General features: G+C 38.9%; 1 protein-coding gene across 1 annotated transcript in view; it reads right to left on the minus strand.

Annotated features, from left to right (window-relative positions):
- snx29 (sorting nexin 29) overlaps positions 1 to 23,188 on the minus strand; it is a 495,640-nt gene that overhangs the window by 255,047 nt on the left and 217,405 nt on the right. Inside the window, exon 14 of the mRNA XM_043711094.1 lies at positions 14,205 to 14,311. Coding sequence (XP_043567029.1) covers positions 14,205 to 14,311 — 107 coding nt within the window. The remainder of the gene's footprint in view (positions 1 to 14,204; positions 14,312 to 23,188) is intronic.

Genomic DNA, 23,188 nt, shown 5'->3' on the forward strand with positions numbered 1-23,188 from the left:
AGGACACCACTTCGACTAGGACAACACATCCATCCTAGAACAAACCAAACATGCACGCGAATTCCTAGGAGCATGGCATTCCAACCAGAACTCTATCAACAAACACATTGACATGGACCTGATTTACTTCCTCTGAGAAAAAGAACAGGAAATGACTTCACCATAGGAAATGACATCACCACAGGAAATGATGTCACTAACCCAAAGAAACCCAAAGATAAAAATAGAAAGCAGGAAACATCAGCAGTGCTTCTGAAGCTCACTGAAGATGTTACCTAGTATGGTGACAAAACGTCTGAATTCCAGCTCAACGAGCAAACCTATATCCTCAACCTGAGCTACAAAAGTTCACAAAACTCGCTAATCCCAAATTTAAACAGCTTCTTTCTCCACTGAAGCAACCAAAGCTGATGACAAATTCCACCATTTTCAGTTTTTATCTTAGATTTCCAGCACCAGCAGTATTTAAAGTGGATGAATTAAATGTTAAATTTGTGCAGCAGAAACAGAGAGGAAAAATTATTAGATTAAGAGAGAATGAAAAATATCGGCAGAAAAAAAGGAAAAGGAAAAAGTATTATTTTCATCTTTATGTTTTTAAAATCTCAAGCAACAATCAAAACGTGAAGAAAATAGACTCCATGCTTGTTAACAGTTAACTTTCAGTGCCAGAAATGTGAATTGTCAGTTCTGGAAATGAGCACATTATTAAAAGAGTATTTATGGTTGAAATGATGAGTTAACTTCATGATGAGTATAGTTCAGATTTACCCTACAGATACAGTAACTACATGATATTCAAAGCATTTCACTTGTGAAGCAGACAGCAGGAAGTCACTTTTGCGCAGTTAATGCTACAATGGTACAACTCAGACAACATTTGAATATTAGGATTCATCCATGCATCTGCCCTTTACCTATGCCTGCTGTACCATTTATGCACAAATAACCTCAAGAATCATCAGCCTCGCTAGCAGGACAGTAAAATCTGACTCGCTACTTGTTCCATGACCACAAATTATCAATAATAAATCCATGAGTTCAACATACAGGGTTGGCTTCCTTACAATAAGTGAAGCAAACACTGTGATCAATAACATCCTGTGCAGTGAATGATTTCTGTCACTGGGATACCGACTGCTTTAATTCAATTTTATGTTGAGATTTTGAAACAGATTTCCATACAACAATGGACTAATGGTCTATTGTGAAACTATGATCTTCGTTCTTGCTTGAAGATCAAGGATTTGGAAATGGCACTTAAAATGCTTAGTTGGAATCATCATTATAGTGATTAACACATCACCAGTTAGTGATGATCATTCCCACAGGTAATGCATATGACTTGTGACGTACAAAGATAATGTGAGGCTGACGACTCTCTATTCAACAGTAAGTCATCCTGTGTGGATTATGTCCCGAACTGGAGGCACATTTTGTGTTTTTCCTTTGAAGAATACACAAAGACAGGGGATAAAAAAGCCACTTTCAATTCCACTGATGGGAGTGAAAATGCTCATGTGTGCAGCCTGTGATGAAGCAATAGCAACATGTGAAGGTCACAGTTATAGAACTACTCCCAAGTCATCCCTGTATTGGTGTATGGAGTTAGGCTACAAATCAACCATGATCTCACTGCATGGTGGAAAATTCTTCTCCATCCCAAATCGTTAAGGCTTTCGACACAAACAAGACAATTATCAAGAAGTATCATTTTGATCTTAATTTCTCTGTGGAGGTTGTGTTGTCTGAAATAGATCACAGCAGCACTACTGTCATGAAATAATAGATTTCTAGCAACAGCTGAGTTTGTGTTACTCAAACTGTCTCATTTGAGCATTCAATTTTTAGTCTTCACTTGCAGTTTTCTGTGATATTGTTTATGATGAGTGACAGATTATGCTGTAACATTATGAGGTACATTTGTTGTATAATGGATAACGCATTAACATGATAGATGAATTGCAATGACTGAATTTGCCACATTTAGTTTTAGCTGTATAGCTTACTTGGCCTTTTAATGATAGTAAAATAGATAATATTGTCGCTGCTGAAAATGTGTTGCTGGAAAAGCGCAGCAGGTCAGGCAGCATCCAGGGAACAAGAGAATCGACGTTTCGGGCATAAGCCCATTCCTGAAGAAGGGCTTATGCCCGAAATGTCGATTCTCCTGTTCCCTGGATGCTGCCTGACCTGCTGCGCTTTTCCAGCAACACATTTTCAGCTCTGACACCAGCATCTGCAGTCCTCACTTTCTCCTCCTAGATAATATTGTCCTCAAGTTAATGTATAGAAAAAGATAGTTCGCACAGTTTTTCTGGTTTTTCACTCAACTGTGAACAACCAATATTCCACTTTAATTTATCCTGTACCCCAGTCAACCTTACACACTTCAAGTTAGAAACTTAATAGATTTATTTTAAAAACAGATCAACATTTAATCAAATTCATCATCATTCAGTTTGGAATGAAATTGTTCTTAATAATGTACAAAGTGACTGAAATACTATGATACACAAAAACACAGTTTGACTATCCACTGATAAAAGTATATCAGTAATTTTTGTGTGTGCATGACAGAAAGAGAGACACAAAATGAGTAACCGTGTTGATGCTGGTAAATGAGAGACTGTGAAAGAAAGAAACAGAAATACAGTCCTGTGTCAAAACTCCAAATGTGCCCAAAATTTCTTAGCAGCTTTGCCCTGTTACTTTTTCAAGGAACTTTCCTCACTTTCGATTTGTGTAGCTTTTTACAAAATTCTGCTTTCCTGCTGCTTCACTTTGAGTTAAATAGTAAGTTGACAGCTGAAGCGTGACAGAAAGTAAATCTGTGTTGTATGAAAGGTTTTTAATATATTGTGAATTTTGTTTAAAATGAGATGCCTTGTGTAAGGTGAAAGTATGTAGAAGAAAATCCTATAACTAAAATGCAAAAAGATTGTTTTAGATTCAAATTTTACAGGAAAAGTCAAATGTTTAAGATTGAGGAAAGCAATATGTATTTTAATGAACCAAAGGGGGAAAAAAAGTTCTTAACATAGCTTGTCACTGGTTAACCAGCTCAAGGCTCCAAGATGTACAGAAATGACATTTTTCTAAGATGTGAAAATGTATGCGATTCAAACACTGGAAATATTTAAGTCGGTAAGTGAGATGTCCTTGAAATATCTAGACAGCATTAGCAAACATCAAGAAGTGGAAATCTCAGCTTTCAATCTAAAAAGGTAAAGATATAAATAATTGTGGCACAATGTTACTTGAGAAGGTAATGCATAATTACTAATGTTATCTTCTGATCAACACATAAAACTGGTGCACAGTATATTGAGTGCTTACATTGTATAATACTCACAAAGGGGAGTTGTTTTTAAAAAGCCATACAGCTGAAGGTTGCTTGTAGACAGGTCAGAATTTTTATTTAAAGGTCAAGTCCATTACCACATTTCCTAGATTCAAATGATGTTTTATTATCAGTTGCACTAATAGAAAATCCATTTATAAAATGGTACAATAGGATCCTACGACACAGGAGCAGAATTAGGCCATTTAGACCATTGAGGTAAAAACAAGGACTGCAGATGCTGGAAACCAGAGTCTAGATTAGAGTGGTGCTGGAAAAGCACAGCAGGTCAGGCAACATTTAGACCATTGAGTCTGCTCTGTCATTCGATCATGATGACATGTTTATCAACTCTATTTGCATCATAATCCCCTTACCAATCAAGAACCTATCCATTCTGTTTTAAATACACTCAACGAGCTCCACAGATAAACCATCCTCACTGAAGAGGTACATAAAACCATAAGATATAGGAGCACAACTAGGTCATTCAGTCCTTCACATTTGCTCTGCCAATCTATCAATCATCACTGATGTTTCTCAACGCCATTCCCCTGTCTTCCCTCTGTAAAGCAGCAATGTGGTGGTCAGTGGCATAGCAACTGGTGAGTCTGGGTAGGACTTTGCCCAGCATAGGGGAGAGTGAGCCCTTATCGGGAAAGCCCAACATGGAGCATCTGCAGGCACATGGCTTAAGAAAGAACTGTAATGTTTAACTTTTAACTTAATTTCTTTATTTTTCTATTTTGTACTAAGAACAACTGTAGTGTTGAATTTTTTTACCGTTTCATTATTTTTCTATTTTTGTACCAAAGCTTCGTACCCAGGTACCTTTATAACACTGAGAATGGTGATATTGTACATTTTTCACTGTACACCTGTACCCCTGTACTTGAGTACATGTGACAATAAAACCTATTTTACCATGCACTTCCAAGTTGTCTACAATCTCATCCTTAATAACTGACAACACAATCTTACCAACAACGGGGATCAGGATAACCAGCCTATAGTTTCCTGTCTTCTGCCTCTCTCATTTCTTAAACAGGGGTTTAACATTTGCCATTTTCCAGTCCTCTAGGATCATCCCTGACTCCAGTGATTCCTGAAAGACCATCACCAATGCCTCTACAATCTCCTCAGCTATCTACTTTGGAGCTCTGGGTGTAGTCCATCTAATCCAGGTGATTTATCCATCTTCAGACCTTTTAGCTTCTTCAGCACTGTCTCCTTAGTGATGGCCATTATTTAAAAAGACCAGTTTCTATTTGGAACTTTGCTAGATCAATGTAGGACAGACAGCTATAGTATCTTTTCAAACTCCAACTCCACTCAATCTAATGGGCTGCCAGAAGTCATATGCCCAATTTACTTCCAAGCAGGTGTGCAGACAAGACTGTACAAAATGGCACCAAACTGGCAACTTCGCTCACTCTACACCAGGACAGCATATTAGCTCAGTGGTTAGTGGTGCTGCCTCACAGCACCATGGATCCGGATTCAATTTCACCATCAGGTAACTGTCTGTGGTTTGCACATTTGCCCTATGGGTTTCCTCCAGGTTCTTTGGTTCCCTCCCACAGTTCAAAGATGTGCACGTTAGGTGGAGTTAGGTGCATGTTAGGTGGAGTTAGTTAGGTGCCATGCTAAATTGCCCAAAGCATCCAGAGATTGCAGGCTAGGTGAATTGGTCATGGAAAATGCATGGTTACAGGAATAGGGTAGGGGAGTGGGTCTGGGTACAAAGCTCTTCAGAGCATTGGACACTATGGCCAAGTAGCCTGTTTCCACTCTATAGGAACACTATGATTCTTGACCTAGGAATGGTTGTGATGCAGAACAAAAGAAATCTGATTTGCAAGAAGAGAGCATGAAAGTGAAAATGTAACAATTCCCTGGCACTTTGAAAACTCTAGAAATGGCCAGAAAGCCTAGAAGTTCAAAAAAAATACAATTATAACTACTGGCATCTCATGCAAAATTATATAACATAAAACTAATAATAATTAAAGCCTAAAATTACTATTACTTTAAAAAACTTTTGGAAGTTTTACAATTCATACTGTTCAGTTTTTTAAAAATTGGCAGGAAATCAGGTGGCAAAATTGGTCAAAAAATCCTACATTTAAAAAGATCAGTTTCTATTTGGAACATTGCTAGGTCAAGAAAACAAAGAATAGACTGGGGGAGAAAAGCACCATTTAACAGAATGACAACCTGCAATTATTTACACAATACGTGGACGCTATTTATGGGTCTCAATGGCAGATCTAAAGTTCTGGCAAGTGCACACACAGGATCTCAGCCATATTATACAAGCTTTTGACCCAGTATGCTTTAACAATGCTGTAGTCTTTTCTACAAGAGTATTTTTGGGCACTTTGTTCTCCAGATTTATTATACTGTCAGTTACGAGAAAAATCATGGCTGGCAGCCAGCAATTGTAACACTTCACATTTATGAAGAAATGGATTCTTGTCGTCAAAGGATGCTTCAGGCACACTGACGCCTGTCTGGTTAGAACCATCATCTCATACATTGACCACTAAGAGAGTACAATCATTCCTTTAAATCGGGAAATTTAACACAAATCTCTTTTTTATTTGACATAGAATTTCAGATACCAAGCTGTGTACCCGATATTACAAATGTAGTTGTCAATAGTACGAGAGACACTTAGTACATGTCTATAATAGAATGTTCACAGAGAGGTCACTAATGTGATTACACAAATTTGATTTGCAGTTCAAAAAGCAGATTAATCCATCAATCTGAATAAAGTCAGATATTGCAGCTGAAAGTCAGCAGAAAAGAACCAATCATCACTGTTTAATTGAAGCAATGATTTGGAGATGCCGGTGTTGGACTGGGGTGTACAAAGTTAAAAATCACACAACACCAGGTTATAGTCCAACAGGTTTAATTGGAAGCACATTAGCTTTCGGAGCAAGGCTCCTTCATCAGGTGATTGTGATGAAGGAGCATCGCTCCGAAAGCTAGTGTGCTTCCAATTAAACCTGTTGGACTATAACCTGGTGTTGTGTAATTTATAATTGAAGCAAGGTTTCCATAAAATGGCTCCCATTTAAAAACCATATTAATGATACATCCCATGGATGGGTTACAAAGCATGCCATGGTATAATGTCAAATTTGGAAATTCTGTTTCCCAAAACGGGAGGCGTGCAATAGACTGACATTTATATGAAGAAGTAGGGAGCAAAGAACTTTGAGCTTCAGGCACTATTCGGATGGGTTTAAACTAGCTCAGCAGGGGGATGGGCACCTGAGGTGTAGTTCAAATGCACAGGAGGATGAAAATAGGGAGGACAGGGACAGGATTTCACGGTCACAGGAATGTGCTGGCAGACAGCAAGCTGGTTTGAAGTGTGTTAACTTCAATGCCAGAAGTATCCGAAAATAGGTTGTCAATGCTTGCAGCATGGTTAGGTACCTGGGACTTCAAAGTTGTGGCCATTTTGGAGACATGGATACAGCAGAGTCAGGAATGGATGTTGCAAGTTCCAGGATTTAGAACTTTCATTAAGAAGAGGGAAGGCCATAAAAGAGGAGGAGGTGTGGCCTTGTTAGTCAAGGACAGTATAACGGTGGCTGAAAGAACCTTTGACAAGGACTCGTGTACTGAGGTGGTATGGGCTGAGGTTAGGAACAACAGAGGAGAGGTCACACTGCTGGGAGCTTTTCATAGGCCTCTGCAGAGGTCCAGTGAGGTGGAGGAGAGGATTGGCAAAATTATTCTGGGTAGGAGTGAAAGGAACAGGGTGGTCATTACAGGGGACTTTAACTTCCCCAACATTGACTGGAAAAAGCTATAACTGTATTAAATTAGATGGATCAGTTTTTGTCCAATGTGTGCAGAAGGGTTTCCTAACACAGTATGTTGAAGGGCCGAAAAGAGGGGAGGCCACACTCGGTCTGGTGCTTGGTAATGAAACACGCCAGGCGTTTGATTTAATTGTAGGTGAGCACTTCGGAGAGAGTGAACATTAATTCAATTACATTTAGTTTAGCAATGGAAAGGGATAGGTACATGCCACAGGGCAAGTTATCAATGGGGCAAGGGCAATCATAATGCAATTAGGTATGACTTTGGATGCATAGAATGGAGGTAGCAAAATGCAAGGGATGGAGACAATCGAAAAGTGCAGCTGGTTTTAAGGAACAGATATTGCGTGTCCTTGATAGGTATGTCCCTGTCAGGCAGGAAGGAAGTGATAAGGTAAGGGAACTGCAGTTTATTAAAGAAATTGCATCTCTTGTTAAGTGGAAGAAGGAGGCTTATGTGAACTTGAAACAAGATGGTTCAGATGCGGCGATGGAGAGTTACAGATTAGCTAGGAAGGATTTAAAGACAGGGTTAAGAAGAGCAAGGAGAGGACATGAGCAGTCTTTAGCAGGTAGAATAAAGAAGAACCCTAAAGCTTTCTACAGGTATGTGAAGAATAAAAGGATGACTAGGGTAGGAATAGGGCCAGTCAAAGACAAAAGTGGGACGTTGCGTTTGGACACTGTGGAGATCGGAGAGGTGCTAAACAAATATTTCTCATCTGTTTTCACTCAGGAAAAGAGAATATTGTAGAGGAGAAGAATGAGATGGGGGATATTAGACTAGAAAGGATCAAGGTTAGTAAGGAAGAGGTGGTATCAATTCTAGAAGGAGTGAAAGTAGACAAGTCCCCTGGGCTGGATGGGATTTATCTGAGGACTCTCTGGCAAGCTAGGGAAGAGATAGTGGAGCCTTTGGCTTTGATATTTGAGTCATCATTGTCTACACGTTTAGTACCAGAGGACTGGAGGATTGCAAATGTTGTGTCCTTGTTCAAGAAGGGCAGTAGAGATGACCTAGGTAATTTTAGACCAGTGAGCCTTACGTTTGTTGTAGGCAAAGTTTTGGAAAGTATTATAAGAGATAGGATTTATAATCATCTAGCAAGCAACAATTTGATTGCAGATAGTCAACATGGTTTATTAAGAGCAGATCATGTCTCCCAAACCTCACTGAGTTTTTTGAGAAGGTGACAAAGCATGTGGATGAGGATAGGGCAGTTGACGTGGTGTACATGGACTTCAGTAAAGCCTTTGATAAGGTTCCACATGGTAGGCTGTTGGAGAAAATGCAGAGGCATGGGATTGAGGGTGATTTAGCAGTTTGGATTAGGAACTGGCTTTCTGAAAGAAGGCAGGAAGTAATGGTTGACAGAAAATATTCAGACTGGAGTCCAGTTACTGGTGGTGTGCCACGGAGATCTGTTTTGGGACCACTGCTGTTTGTCATTTTTATAAATGACTTAGACGCAAGCATAGGTGGATGGGTCAGTAAGTTTGCAGATGATACTAAAGTTGGTGGAGTGGTGGACAGTGTGGTAGAATGTTACAGGTTGCAGGGGGACTTGTATAAACTGCAGGATTGGGTGCGAGGTGGCAAATGGAGTTCAAAGCAGATAGATGTGAGGTAATTCACTTTGGTAAGAATAACAGGAAGGCAGAATACTGGGTCAATGGAGGGATTCTTTGGTAGTGTAGGTGTGCAGAGGGATCTTGAGGTCCATGTACATAGATCCCTGAAAGTTGCCAATTAGGTTGATAGTGCTGTTATGAAGGCATACAATGTCTTAGGTTTGATTGGTAGAGGGATTGAGTTCCGGAGCCATAATGTACAAATATATAAAATGCTAGTGGGGCCACACTTGGAATATTGTGTACAGTTCTGGTCGCCCCATTTCAGGAATGGGGCGATGTGGAAGCATTGGAAAAGGTGCAGAGGAGATTTACCAGGATATTGCCTGGTCTGGAAGGAAGGTCTTATGAGTAAAGGCTGAGAGACTTGCGTCTGTTCTCATTGGAGAGAAGAAGGCTAAGAGGGGATTTGATAGAGACATACAAGATGATCAGAAGATTAGATAGGGTGGACAATGAAAGTCTTTGACTTGTCCTAGGATGGATGTGTTGTTCCAATCAAAGTGGTGTCCCTCCTCACCTGTATATAAAGGTACTAGTGATGGTGTTTTTGTTCTGTGGCTAGTTGATTTTCAAGTATCCTGGTGGCTAGTTTTCTGCCTGTTTGTCCAATATAGTGTTTGTTACAGTTCTTGCAAGGTATTTTGGAAATGACATTCATTTTGCTTGTTTGATGTATGGGGTCTTTTAAGTTCAATAGCTGCTGTTTTTGTGTGTTGGTGGGTTTGTGGGCTACCATGGTAAGGATTTCGAGTGAGGAACCATTATGCAAATTTTGAGGAGATTTATTTACTCACTGCTCTAAGTAAAAATACCCAGTCTTGGAGGAGAAGCTGAAGTGTTCTACTAAGAATTTGCCAAATGTATTAAAACACACTAAACAATAATTTTAATGAGGTTAATGGTTAAAATATAATTTCTGATTTTTAATTTTTGTTCAAAACTCTGTCAGCATAATCCTCCAAACCCTTCTCCCTCAAATGCTTACCTAGTCTTAAATATATTGGTAATTTATACCTCAACCATGTCCAGGCAAAAGGTAGCACCTCACACTTAACTGTACTGATATTCATTTATCAATTATTGGTATGTAGTATGCAAACTCGTTACTACCTTCTTTAAGGTATGCTGAACACTTTCTCCATATAGATTACAACCAGAACCTCCTCTCACCACTCCTACCCACACAATGTGGTATCATCAACAAACTTACAAAATAAGCTTTCGATTCCAAAATCATTAATGTAGATTTTTAAAAATCAAATAGGGACCTGGACTTTAATTAAGCTTGATTTTCAAATCAACCATTCACTGTTTGGACACACAAAGAAAAGAACAACTAATAATTCTCATAACATTTACAATGTTTCAAGGTTGGTGAAGTCACACTACAAAGCCTTGAAAAAGACTTTCAAAAGTCTAGGATGGAAGGTTGCGAAAGGTATAATCTACCTCTGTAGCCCTTCTTTAATACTGGCTTTATCTCATTAGTCTTCGATTGTGCCATTTGTAATCAACCTCTTGTAGACTTTATATTGACAAAAGATGTAGATTAATTTAGGATCGATGCCAGGTCTTCATTTACATAAATTATTTGGATGTGAACATAGGAGGTCTGGTGACTAAGTTTGCAGATGAAACCAAAATTGGAGGTGTAGTGGACAGCGAAGAAGGTTACCTCAGAGTACAATGGGAAGATATTCAGATGGGTCAATGGGCCAAAGAGTGGTAGCTGGAATTTAATTTAGATAAATGTGAAGTGCTGCATTTTGGAAAGGCATATCAGGGCAGGACTTATACACTTAATGATAAGTTCCTGGGGAGTGTTGCTGAACAAGGAGACCTTGAAGTGCAGGTTCATAGTTCCTTGAAAGTGGAGTCACAGATAGATAGGATAGTGAAGGTGGTGTTTGGTATGCTTGCCTTTATTGATCAGTGCAGTGAGCAGAGGTTGGGAGGTCATGTTGCAGTTGTACAGGACATTGGTTAGGCCACTATTGGATTACTGCATCAGTGCAGTGAAACCGAATCATTTCTTTGCTGTATCTGTTCCTGTGAGGATCAGGCTTGAACATAAATCACAACCAGCTAGAAGCAGTCTGTTTATCCTGCTTCAAGCACATAATGTGTTAAAAACAAATACCGGTAATTCTCCTATAATGAAGTGTTGCATCCCATTGAAACCTCGCTTAATAGAAATAATGGAGTCTATGGGAAAAGTGCGGCAGACCAGCAAAAATTAACATTCACAAATCACTCAAAAATCACTCAGAAATCTATTGCAAAATATAGCACAGCCTAAATGACGGTTAAAATCATATTTACTAACGAAACAAAAGTAAATTTAATCCACTACATTTTAAAAAATGTAAGAAAGCTGCTCGCTGTACAGTACCTCTCACAGGAAGTTGCTCTGTGGGCAGGTGACATCAGCGCACGTGCAGAATGATACAAACATTAGTACGTGCACATAATGAAGCATGCAAACTGATCCCCACTGGAATCACGTTATTGCCAACGGAGGCAAGTGTTCTCCAAATACTATTCCCTAATTTTTCAGCGATGTTATAGCCAAATCGCACCGCCTAAACTCATATTATCCCAGAACTACATGTAAATTCCCCTAAGCAAACTAACATATGAACATTTTTTAAAATTATACTCAGACACACAAGACACTGTATTTGTAATCCAGGCAATTCAGCTGACAGAAATAAATCATTTGAATCCTTGAATGGATCTTCACATTTTATTTCCAATCTAACCTAGCTTTAATTTTTAAAAAATCTACAAGCAACAAGAGAACATGACCCACTCTCTCACAGCAAATTAAGTGTGTTTCTTTGGATGAGCACACGGGTAATATTTTCAATTGTTTTAAGACCAAAAAAATGTGCAAAAGTTCAATTGCTCAATGCATTAAATGGGAAGTTACCTTTTGGTGCACTCTAGTTACTATAGACCAGTAGATCCAAAACCAATTTTGGAATCCACTGTAAATAACAAGCTCTCAACCTAACAACAGCTGAGCTGGAACTCATCACCAATTTGGCTTTCACTTTCTCACTAATTAAACTAAGTTAACTTTTAAGCCTCTTTCTCATAGCTTAATTGTAGCAAAGGAAAAAGTGCATTCGCCCAATATATGAAAATACAAACCAGCAGCAGATGTTGGGCATTAGGCCCCTCAAATCTCCTCCTCCATACAATAAGATCATGTAGATTTGTTTGTGTTTCAAATTCCACATTCTCATTTTCCCCAGTTAACTAACGATTCTTGTTAGGCAAGGGAATCAATCTTACCTTCACCATAAAAATATTCAATGACTCAGCCTCCACTGCAACCTAATATAATGTTCCTGCATTACAGAGTTCCAAAATCACACATCTCACCAAGAAAAAAAAATTCCCTTCATTTCTATACTAAAAGGGAGACTCCCAATTTGAATAGCATTTACAGGTAGTTCTCCTATAATGTAACAGTGCGTTCATGTTGTAGAGAATCACACAATATAAATAATGGGGCCTATGGGAAAAATAAGGTTGGAGCAAACCGCCAAAAATATCACGAAAAATAATAGTTAGCCTAACACAAATGGTAGCACAGTCTAAGTAAATCTTTAAATCATGTACTTTAATGAAATAATACAGTACATTTAAAACTTTAACACCACAATCACTGACTACAGCACTGTACCTTCACATAGTTGGGTTTTGTTGTTCAGCTAGTGTCAGGGATGGAATCACGTAATAGTGAATGGGAGTTCACTTTACAAAAAAGGTTCGCTATTCACTAATTGCATTACAGCCAAATCGTGTTTAATAAACACACTTTATAGGAGAATTACCTGTAACACTAGTTCTGGAATCACTCAGAAGAGTAAACATTATATTCACATACACCTTGTCAGTCATTCAGAATGTTATACACTTCAACACAGTCACCCTTGCACTTCTAATTCCAGTGAAAACAAGACCAGCCTTTTCACTCTTTCCTAAGACAATCTACCCATTCTATGATTCTATAACTCAAGTGTTTTTTTGTTCAATTCCTCTGTAATAAAGGATAGCATCCCATCAGCCTTCCTAATATGTGCATATCTCTTGTAACTCATATTAGGAACACCTCAATGACTTTGCACTTTGGAATAGCTTTCTTCAAGAATAAAGGTTTCATTTCCTGAATCTGAAAAATTTTGAAAAATTAACACCAATGCATCTATGAGCTCATTAGCTATAGCTTTCAAGACTCTAAGATGACATCCATTAGAATTTGAGACTTGTCAGCCTGGAGCTCCATGAGCTTGCTCAGTACCACTTCACAAGTGACTAGAAATTCACTAAGACCATTTCTTCCTTCTATCTTTACAATTGCAGGTATTAATGAATTTTCTTTCTATCCTCTATAGTGAAGATAGAACAAAAATATTAATTTATTCCACCATTTCTTTACGACACACTATTGACTCTCCATTCATACTCTCGGAAGGATGAACAGTCACTTTACCTTTTTAGATACATATAGTATCTATTTTTATATTTCTAGCTAACTTCATTTCAGGTTTTAACATATTATTTCTGATTAATCTTTTGGCTATTGTCTGCTGTAATCTGACCAGTCATCTGTAATGCAATTTACCTTTGCGCATACATTCACATATGCTCTTTAAGTTTAATGTTCTCCTTAACTTCTTTTGTTAACCATGGATGATGGTCCTCCCTTTGTAATATTTCCATATAGTAGGAACGTACTTCTTCTGAATACTCTGAAACACCCTTTTAAACATTTGTCACTGCTTCTCAACTGGCCTTTATGCTCACCAATATCTGAGTCCACTTCAGCTAGCTCTGCTTTCATGCCCATATTATTGTCCTTTCTTACTTTTGAACTCCTTGCTTTGCATCAGTCACACTGAACTTTGAGTGGTTATTGTTTTGCAATACATTCTGAGAAAGCATGGAATTTGACTCAAGGAAAGGTGAACAATAAGAATGAATCTCGTTCCACGGTTATTCACACAACCATTCCCAGTTACTAATTCACTACATTTCCATGGCAATGTTCTTACCAATCAGAGTTCACTTGTCAACCAACCAACATGCTCTTCTCATGCAGTATGAGATACTGTCCTCCTCTACACTGACATTCTTTTGAATTGTCCCAATGAGTCAAAACAAACAGCTTCAACAGAAAATATATCTTATCCAGTAGTACTTAACTTCCTATCTCCATTAATGCACATCAAAAGTATTAGCCATTTACTCCCTTATTTACAGCTGCCGAGCTGTCAGGAAAACCAACAAAGGAAAATTAAAAAACAGCTTACCTTAACATTTAGATACCTAAATAAGTGGAAGAGTACATAACTAAAAGGTTTCCTTACCTCTATTAGCTTTCGCTCATAGGTGTTAGCCAGCTCATCATTATCGACCACAGGTTTAGGTTCTGGGATCATAATGTCAGAATCACCACTCCGTAAGTTTGGAAGAACTAAACAAGATGAAATAGTGAGAAAAGTTTAAAATTGCAACTTGTTATGCTACATCACACAAAGAAATTTATAAACAGTCAATTGGTCATAAAGAACTTGAGTATTGCTGTAAAAAAAGTCTATTTTGTTGAAGCTTTTTGTCTTGCATTCATCAGGACAATTCACAAGAAATATCACCGTAAAAGGGAAAACATCATGCTGATTAATTGGCAAATAGGTTCTGATTGGTAGAGACACAGCCCATAGAAAATGTAGCAGTTAGATGTTGACTGATGACAAATATCAAGCATTTTGTTTGGTATTTCTCACAAATTGTACAAATGAATGCAAAATAAAAAGCTTTAAGAAAATATGTCTTTTTCCTGCAACACCAAATAAACTTATTCGTTATGGTACTGAAGCATTATTGCACACTAAAATATCATTCCAACTACAAAGTTTATTACTTTGGCAGAATCTTCTGTTCTTTCTAGTGAGCTTGCAAGTAAGAAGGGCATTTAATTAAGTAAATTAATTAAGTGGTGTGCCAGCATCCCCCGCTTCTCAGCTTCACTTAAGTTGTGAATGTTAAGACCCATATCGACCATCTCACTCTGCCACCAACTCATGCCTTTTTAAGAGCTTCAGCCTATTGCCTGCAGGAATTAATTCAGTTGCAGATGGGCTTGTCATATATGGCATGCATGACAGCCAAATCAGCTTACCCCTTATGGGGAGAAACAAAAGCATTCAACGCTCAAGTGAAGTGGACATCAGGAAAAGCAAGGCAGGGGAATACATACTGAGAACCATCCCACCTGCCTTTCCTGCTGATCCTCCAAGACTTAGCTGTGGTCTGGATCACCTCATAATCCTGAAATTCCGATGTTTGATCATTTCAGCAATAGCCATGGGCTTCCAAGTGGCGCTGATTCCAGGTTATCATAATTCATAATAATAATGTCGGCCTTCCCTAAAAAAGGCAGTACGGGGCACTCACTAGCTTTCCAGCTTGGAAGGAAGAATACTGATGTCTCAATGAGATTCCATTCTGTATTTTCTATGTATTGTCATTTGGCCATACCTACATAATTTGTAAAATAACTCTCAACTATTGAATTAGCTTTGAGTTTATGCTATGATATTAATTTCAAAGGAATATTTAACATATCACCTCATTCACATAAGAAGCAAGCAACAATATGACTTAAAGATTGAAATCTTGAAAACTGGCACATAAAACTAATAAAATCTCCAAAATAAATTCATCGCTAAATTATCCCGAAATTCCACTTCTTTGTTCAAAACACCTTTCAGCATTAAAAGGTTCAATCATGCCTGAAGGTGTCAATCAAATGAATTGCTAAGATTGCAAATATTTAGTTTGTTTTCACAAATTCACTTGTGGAAGAAATAGTTCGTATAAATCAATATCTATATTGGTAGCATAAATAATCTTAAGTAGGAATGCATTCTGATTTTAACCATTCACTGTCCATTTGCCAGTGTGTTCCATGCCTTGCAGTCGCTTGAGATTCACGCAACAATTAACGCCATATAAAGATCAGAAATGAGAACGGGGTAGCCGACATTTTCTTGAGCCTTTTCTGCCATTCAATAAAATTGTGAACTGTCTTCTATCTTAATTTCTGCCCTGCTGCCTTATTCTTTGATTTCCTTCATATCTAAAATAACAAAGTAATCAGGAAATAACACCTCCCATTTGGGATTAATTAAAGAAGATTGCAGGGGAAATCTTTTATAGGATGAATTCATTAAGCTATTACTATATACCTCATATGACACAGCTCACCCAGGCAGTTTTTAAAAAATATTTCATTCATATCGCCAGATTTCCAAATAGTTAAAATTGGGTCTCCAGAGCAGCCAATCTCCGTTAAAATTATGAAGTTTGAAGGAAGGGTCACTGGACCTGAAATGCTGGCTCTGTTTTCTCTCAGACTTGAGACTATCCAGGGCAAAGCAGCCCCATTCAATTGACACTGCATCCAAAAGGGTCTACTCCATCCACCATTACTGCTCAGTAACAGTAGTATGTGACCAGGGGAGTGCCACAAGGATCGGCGCTGGGTCCTCTACTTTTTGTAATTTACATAAATGATTTGGATGCGAGCATAAGAGGTACAGTCAGTAAGTTTGCAGATGACACCAAAATTGGAGGTGTAGTGGACAGCGAAGAGGGTTACATCAGATTACAACAGGATCTGGACCAGATGGGCCAATGGGCTGAGAAGTGGCAGATGGAGTTTAATTCAGACAAGAGGTCATGTTGCGGCTGTGCAGGACATTGGTTAGGCCACTGTTGGAATATTGCATGCAATTCTGGTCTCCTTCCTATCAGAAAGATGTTGTAGATTAGATTATTTAGATTAGATTAGATTACTTTCCAGTGTGGAAACAGGCCCTTCGGCCCAACAAGTCCACACCGACCCGCCGAAGCGCAACCCACCCATAACCCTACATTTACCCCTTACCTAACACTACGGACAATTTAGCATGGCCAATTCACCTGACCTGCACATCTTTGGACTTGTGGGAGGAAACCGGAGCACCCGGAGGAAACCCACGCAGACACGGGGAGAATGTGCAAACTCCACACAGTCAGTCACCTGAAGCGGGAATTGAACCCGGGTCTCTGGCGCTGTGAGGCAGCAGTGCTAACCACTGTGCCACCGTGCTGCCCACACGGGTTCAACTTGAAAGGGTTCAGAAAAGATTCACAAGGGTGTTGCCAGGGTTGGAGGCTTTGAGCTACAGGGAGAGGCTGAACAGGCTGGGGCTGTTTTCCCTGGAGCGTCAGAAGCTGAGGGGTGACCTTATAGAGGTTTACAAAATTATGAGGGGCATGGATAGCGTAAATAGGCAAAGTCTTTTCATTGGGGTTGGGGAGTCCAGAACTAGAGGGCATAGGTTCAGGGTGAGAGGGAAAGATATAAAAGAAACCTAAGGGTCAACTGTTTCACACAGAGGGTGGTACGTGTATGGAATGAGCTGCCAGAAGAAGTGGTGGCTAGTACAATTGCAACACTTAAGAGGCATTTGGATGGCTATATGAATATGAAGGGTTTGGAGGGATATGGACCGTGTGCTGGCAGGTGGGACTAGATTGGGTTGGGATATCTGGTCGACATGGACAGGTTGGACCGAAGGGTCTGTTTCCATGCTGTACATCTCTATGACTCTATGTACCATCTACATGATGCACGGCAGAAATCACCGAAGATTGTCAGATAGCCCCTTTCAAATTCACAACCATTTGCATCTAGCAGGCTAAGGACAGCAGATACATTGGAACACCATCACCAACTGCAAGTTTCCTTCCAAGCCACTCACCATTCTGACTTGGAAATATATCTCCGTTCCTTCAATGTTGCTGGGTCAAAATCATGGAAAGCTCTCCCTAACGGTGTTGTAAGATAACCTACAGCTCACCACCACCTTCTCAAGGGCAACTAGGAATGGGCAATAAATGCTGGCCCAGCCAGTGACACCCACATCCCATGAATTAATTTTTAAAAATAAGCACACGGGCCAGCATTACAACTTCAAAACATTGATCAACTAGCTATACTTCCCACAATATCGCATCTTCACAGGCACTACTCACACCTTAAATACAACATGCAGCTCTTCAACCAAATGAGGCACCATGCACGGACAACCACATTTGCAAACCATATTCAAAATCACCTTCATCTCTTCCAGATCAAAAAGCACATAACAAAAGGCAACAGAATCTGACGTTGGATGGTCAACTGTGCCTCTATGACCAGAGGAACAAAAGAGAGAATCTTTTCACATAACAATATGTGGCCGCTCCAGCTTCCTTACAGGTGAACAGTCAGTCTTGATCCCTTAACTCCAAAGCGATTTTCACGCCAATGTACTATATCATAAAATCCCTACAGTGTGGAAACAGGTCCTTCAGCCCAAAAAGTCTACACTGATCCTCCGACGAGTAACCCACTCAGACCCATTCCTCTACATTTACCCCCAACTAACCTACACATGCCTGAACACTATAGACATTTCAGCACGGCCAATTCATCTAACCTGCACATCTTTGGATTGTGGGAGGAAACCCCTACACTCAGAGGAACCCACACAGACACAAGAAGAATGTGCAAACTCCACACAGACAGTTGCCCGAGGTTGGAATTGAAGCCAGGTCCCTTGCGCTGTGAGGCAACAATGCTAACCACTGAGCCACCGTGCCACTGGACAGTCAATTGTAGTCATTAAGTGAACTCTGAAAGCTGAGTGTGGCCTTAAGTAGTACTTGATATCCTCAGCAAAATCATTAGCCCCTTATTTATCCGCCAGGCTATGAATTTTAATACTTGCTTCAACTCATTTTCCAAAAAGCCATCTTGTGTTAAGACAAGTCTTCGTGACAGCTCTTTAGCAGTAAGTAGCATCATCCCCTTAGCACCAGTACGTTTGAAATGTATCTCACTGTGTAAAGTGGGAATTAGCTGGATAGCTGGTTTGTAATGCATACTCAATGGGCTGAATGGCCTACTTCTACCCCATATCTTACGTTCTTACAGAATCTGGCAGTTTGAGTACAGATCTCAAGTCATGCAAATATACCTATATGGGAACAGAGTCACAAAGCCAGGGGATAGAACCATTCGTAACAAAACATTTCTCATTCTTGTCCAAAGGAAACAAACACTCACAAGTAACACATTAACAATCAATTCAAGGAAATACATGAACTATTTGATGAGAATAAGCATCAAAATGCACAATTTTACAGGCTAATTGGCCATTTCACTTTAAACATGATCTCTAGATGTCCACTACATTGCTTACGTTTTACACCATGTAAAACCAACTAAAATTTGATGATACTATGTCGAATCAGGTTTGTGATGTCAACTGATTGCTCTTGTTCCTGTTGATCTAATTACAAATACACAAAGTGAAAGAATAGTGCAATTAAGAGTGGTCACTCATTAAAAAGAAATCAATACAAGCCTGATGAATAACTTCAAACTCAAGTTATAGCAATGCTTAGTTTCAGTGACTGCGACAATATCTCCAGATTTCCCACTTTGGGTCACAAGCTAATTAAACTGCAATTTTAGTGAAGAGAGTCAGTGATTTCACAAGATAAAATCTGCAAGATTCTGACTAATCCAGTTAAAAATACTTGAGACCGCCCCTCAAGTTGGCTTTAATTTAAATCAAAAATAAAAAGAATTAAATAAGGTTTGGAGTGAGATTCCCAAAGGATTCAGTGTTGGGATCCTCACTGTTCCTGATATATACCAATGAATAGACCATGTTGCAAAAGGTGCTCTTTCATTTTTTTTTTGGATGATATGAAACTTGAAAGCATTGTAAATTGTGAGGAAGTTAGTGTAAAAATTCAAAAAGGCATAAAATATAATGGTGGAGTGGGCAGATCAATGGTAGATGAAGTTCAAAACACAGAACTGAGGTGACACATTTTGGTAGGAAGGATACAGAAAGACAATATAAAATAAAAGGTATAACCCCATAAAAGGAGTGCAGGAGCAAAGGGACCTAGGTGTATCTGTGCATTTTCTTTTGACTTTTTTTATAGGATACAGGCATCACCAGCAAGGCCAACAGTTGTCGTCTATCCCAAATCCCTGAACTCAGTGGCTAACTCAGCCAATTCAATCCACCATATTTCCATGGACCTGTCATCGCATGTCAGTAAGATGGCAGATTTCCTTCCCGAAAAGACATCAGTGAACCACAGAGATTTTTATGACAATTGCTAATGGATTCATGATTCGTATTACTGAGACTTTCAATTCCAGAATTTATTAATTGAATTTAAATTCCACTAGCTGGAATGGTGGGATTTGAACCCATGTCGCCAGAACATTAGACTGGACATCTTGACTAGTGGTCCAGTGACATTATAACTATACCATCATCTCCACCAAAATGTCATTCTAGTGACAGGATGTGTTTAGAAGGCATTAATGAAGTGCACAATCACCTAGGCTTTATTAATAGGGGTATAGAGTACAAAGGCAAGGAGTTCATGTTGATTTCAAATAAGACTCTGGTTCAGCCTCAGCTCTGAACATAACATTATGGGGAAGTTATGAAGGCATTGGAGCGAATACAGAAGAGGATTGGGAGAATGGTTCCAGGAGTGAAGAAAGTTATGAATAAAGACTAAAGAGGCTAGGATTGTTCTCCTCGGAGAAGAAACGTCTGATCTAACTTAAATATTCAAAAACATGAGAAGTCTGGACAGAGTAAATAGGGTTTCCACTCATGAATGGATGGAGAGAGAGAGGTTACAAATTTAAGTTTATCAGAGACAAAATTTAAAAGTAATAATGCAGATGTGATTAGGGTCTGATATGCATTGCCTGACAGTAGGGTGGAGGCAGGTTCAATCAAGGCATTCAACGAAAAATTAGTTGGTCACTTGAACATGAATCTACAGAGTTACAGGGAGAAAGCAGAAGAATGGCACTACACACAATGTTTGTTTAGAAAGCTGGAGCAGACATCATGGGATTTCAGGCCTCTTTTTTATTCACTCACGGGATATGGGCATCATCGGCTAGGCCAGTATTTATTGCCTATCCCTAATTGCCCAGAGGGCAGTTCAGAGTCAACCACATTGCTGTGGGTCTGGAGTCACATGTAGGCCAAACCAGGTAAAGACAGATTTCTTGCCCAAAAGGGCAGATTTCTTTATCCAACACAAAAACGGATACTGAAGCACTTGAGAGGATACTAAGGGAGTAACCAGAATATTTGAAGAGATGGAGGGATTGGATTATAACAACTAACGACATAAATTATTCATATTCTCACTGGCAAAGGTAAGGTTGAGAGGGATAATATGAATACTGTTTTTAGGTTTTAAAAGTGACTAGATTATATAGAAGTAGCAAGCTGTTTCATTTCTCCCTGAACAGTAGGGAGGTAAATTCTAAACGAACCTTGGGAGACATTATCTCAGTGAGCGAGTAGTTAAACCTACAGAACAAGCTCATCAGGCATTTGAAGCAGACAGTTTTGTTTCACTGAAGTGCAAATAAGGTGGATTTCTTCCAGAAGATTTTTTTTAAAAGCAGCACGAGTAATTTGAGACACAAAATAGCACGCTTACAAAAAAGAGGAAACTCTAAACTTATGCTGGGAATTAATCCAGCCCTACAGCACAGACCTGGAAGCAGAGTGTGTTGGAAAATATGGGAACCTGAATTGAGAGAGCTCCAATGCCTTCACACTGCTGGGGAAAAGGGAACTTTCATGGAGACAGGTTGGCAACAAGACTGGCTGTCTGCCATACGAAGGAGGGCAGTCAACTAGGCTGTTAAAGCCTGAATTAATGATGAATTTGCAGCCTCCTCAGCAGTCTGTCTAGCAGATTAGCCATTTGTGACATGTGGAGACCACCAGTTCAATGGAACAGCACCACAACATTGGAAAGGAAGTATCAGAGCCAGAGACTACATTCCCCAAGACACTGCCAAGCAGGGAAATCCTGCCCTGCACTCCAAGTGATACAAAAGCTGAGGTCCTCGTGAGTTTTGATTCTGAACCATGCCTCTGTGTCCTGATAATCTTGATGAATGAAACTCGAGTTTCTGGTTCCTGCCTGAATCTGAAGCATTAGGAAGTCATCTGTTGTGATGAACTTTGCTGCAAGGTTGTGCTCTTGTTTCTGGCAAATGTAGGCTCAGGACTCCCACTTAGCTCTCAACTTGCTTAATTTGTGCATTTTACACAAGTGGCAAACTTAGTTAAACAAATCACAGTAGCATAAAATTTTGCAAGCATCTGTGGATAAAGGAATAAAGACAGACCCCAGGGCAAAGAGATGACATTGTTAAAAACAAAGCTGAAGTAGTATTGAAATGCATCATGTGGGCCTCTGTCATTAATCAAAACAAGTTAGTTCAAAATTTGAATTTTATATGCAATGTTAAATACCTGAAATGATTAGGACTCAGCAGTCAGAATATTGATGTCAACATTTTTAAATACAGTATAAATTGGCTGATATATTCATGTATTTAAGACACTACATAAGTTAACATCCTCCTTAATGGGGCTCTGAAATAGTTACTGTCTACCAAAATGCTCAATGTTGATTTCATTATGAGATATAAAGAGTATCAATCCACAAAATGTGTTAACTGATTTTAATTTTAAAATCCATCGTAATTTGTTTATTTTCCTGAGTTGACATTATGAGAATATCCAAATGTTTCACTGTTGAAAACACTGCAGTATTAAATCATGAAATTTACATGTTTTTGTAACGTAGCATTCAAAAACATTGAGACAGCAAAGTGATTTAAAATGGCTTCTGCTCTGCATGAAAGCAACAAAATTAAGATCTGCATATCTGAAAAATGCTAAGACTGTCAATGTTCCATGATTAGGAGTTGTCACCATTCATTCAGAATATTTAAGTATACAATAAAATATTATTACAAACAATGATTTTAAATTATAATCATCTGAGCTTATTTATTCACCTGACCATTATCAAAACCAAAATGTCACTTCTCAAAAAAGCAGAGTGTTTTTGTATCATATAGTTATAAGCATTATAGCTGTGAGAACATTTTTAATAAAATTCAGTCATAAATTCAGTCTTAACAAGATGACATTTATTTGAACCTGTAGTTCATGAATACAATATATTCTTTTCTTCCAATATGCAGCAAGGTATAAAATTAGGGTTCCTTGTGATGCAGCAGCTGTGTTCCTACCTGGAGGGCTGGGTTCAAGTCCCACCTGCTCCAGAGGTATGGCATAGCATTTCTGAACAGGTTAGTTAGAAAATATCTCAAGGTATAAAATTAAATACAAAGTTCAGGCAATGTCAACAATAATGTAAATCAAAATGCTTCAGT

The sequence above is a fragment of the Chiloscyllium plagiosum genome, chromosome 21, assembly GCF_004010195.1.
Source record: "Chiloscyllium plagiosum isolate BGI_BamShark_2017 chromosome 21, ASM401019v2, whole genome shotgun sequence".
Lineage (NCBI taxonomy): Eukaryota > Metazoa > Chordata > Chondrichthyes > Orectolobiformes > Hemiscylliidae > Chiloscyllium > Chiloscyllium plagiosum.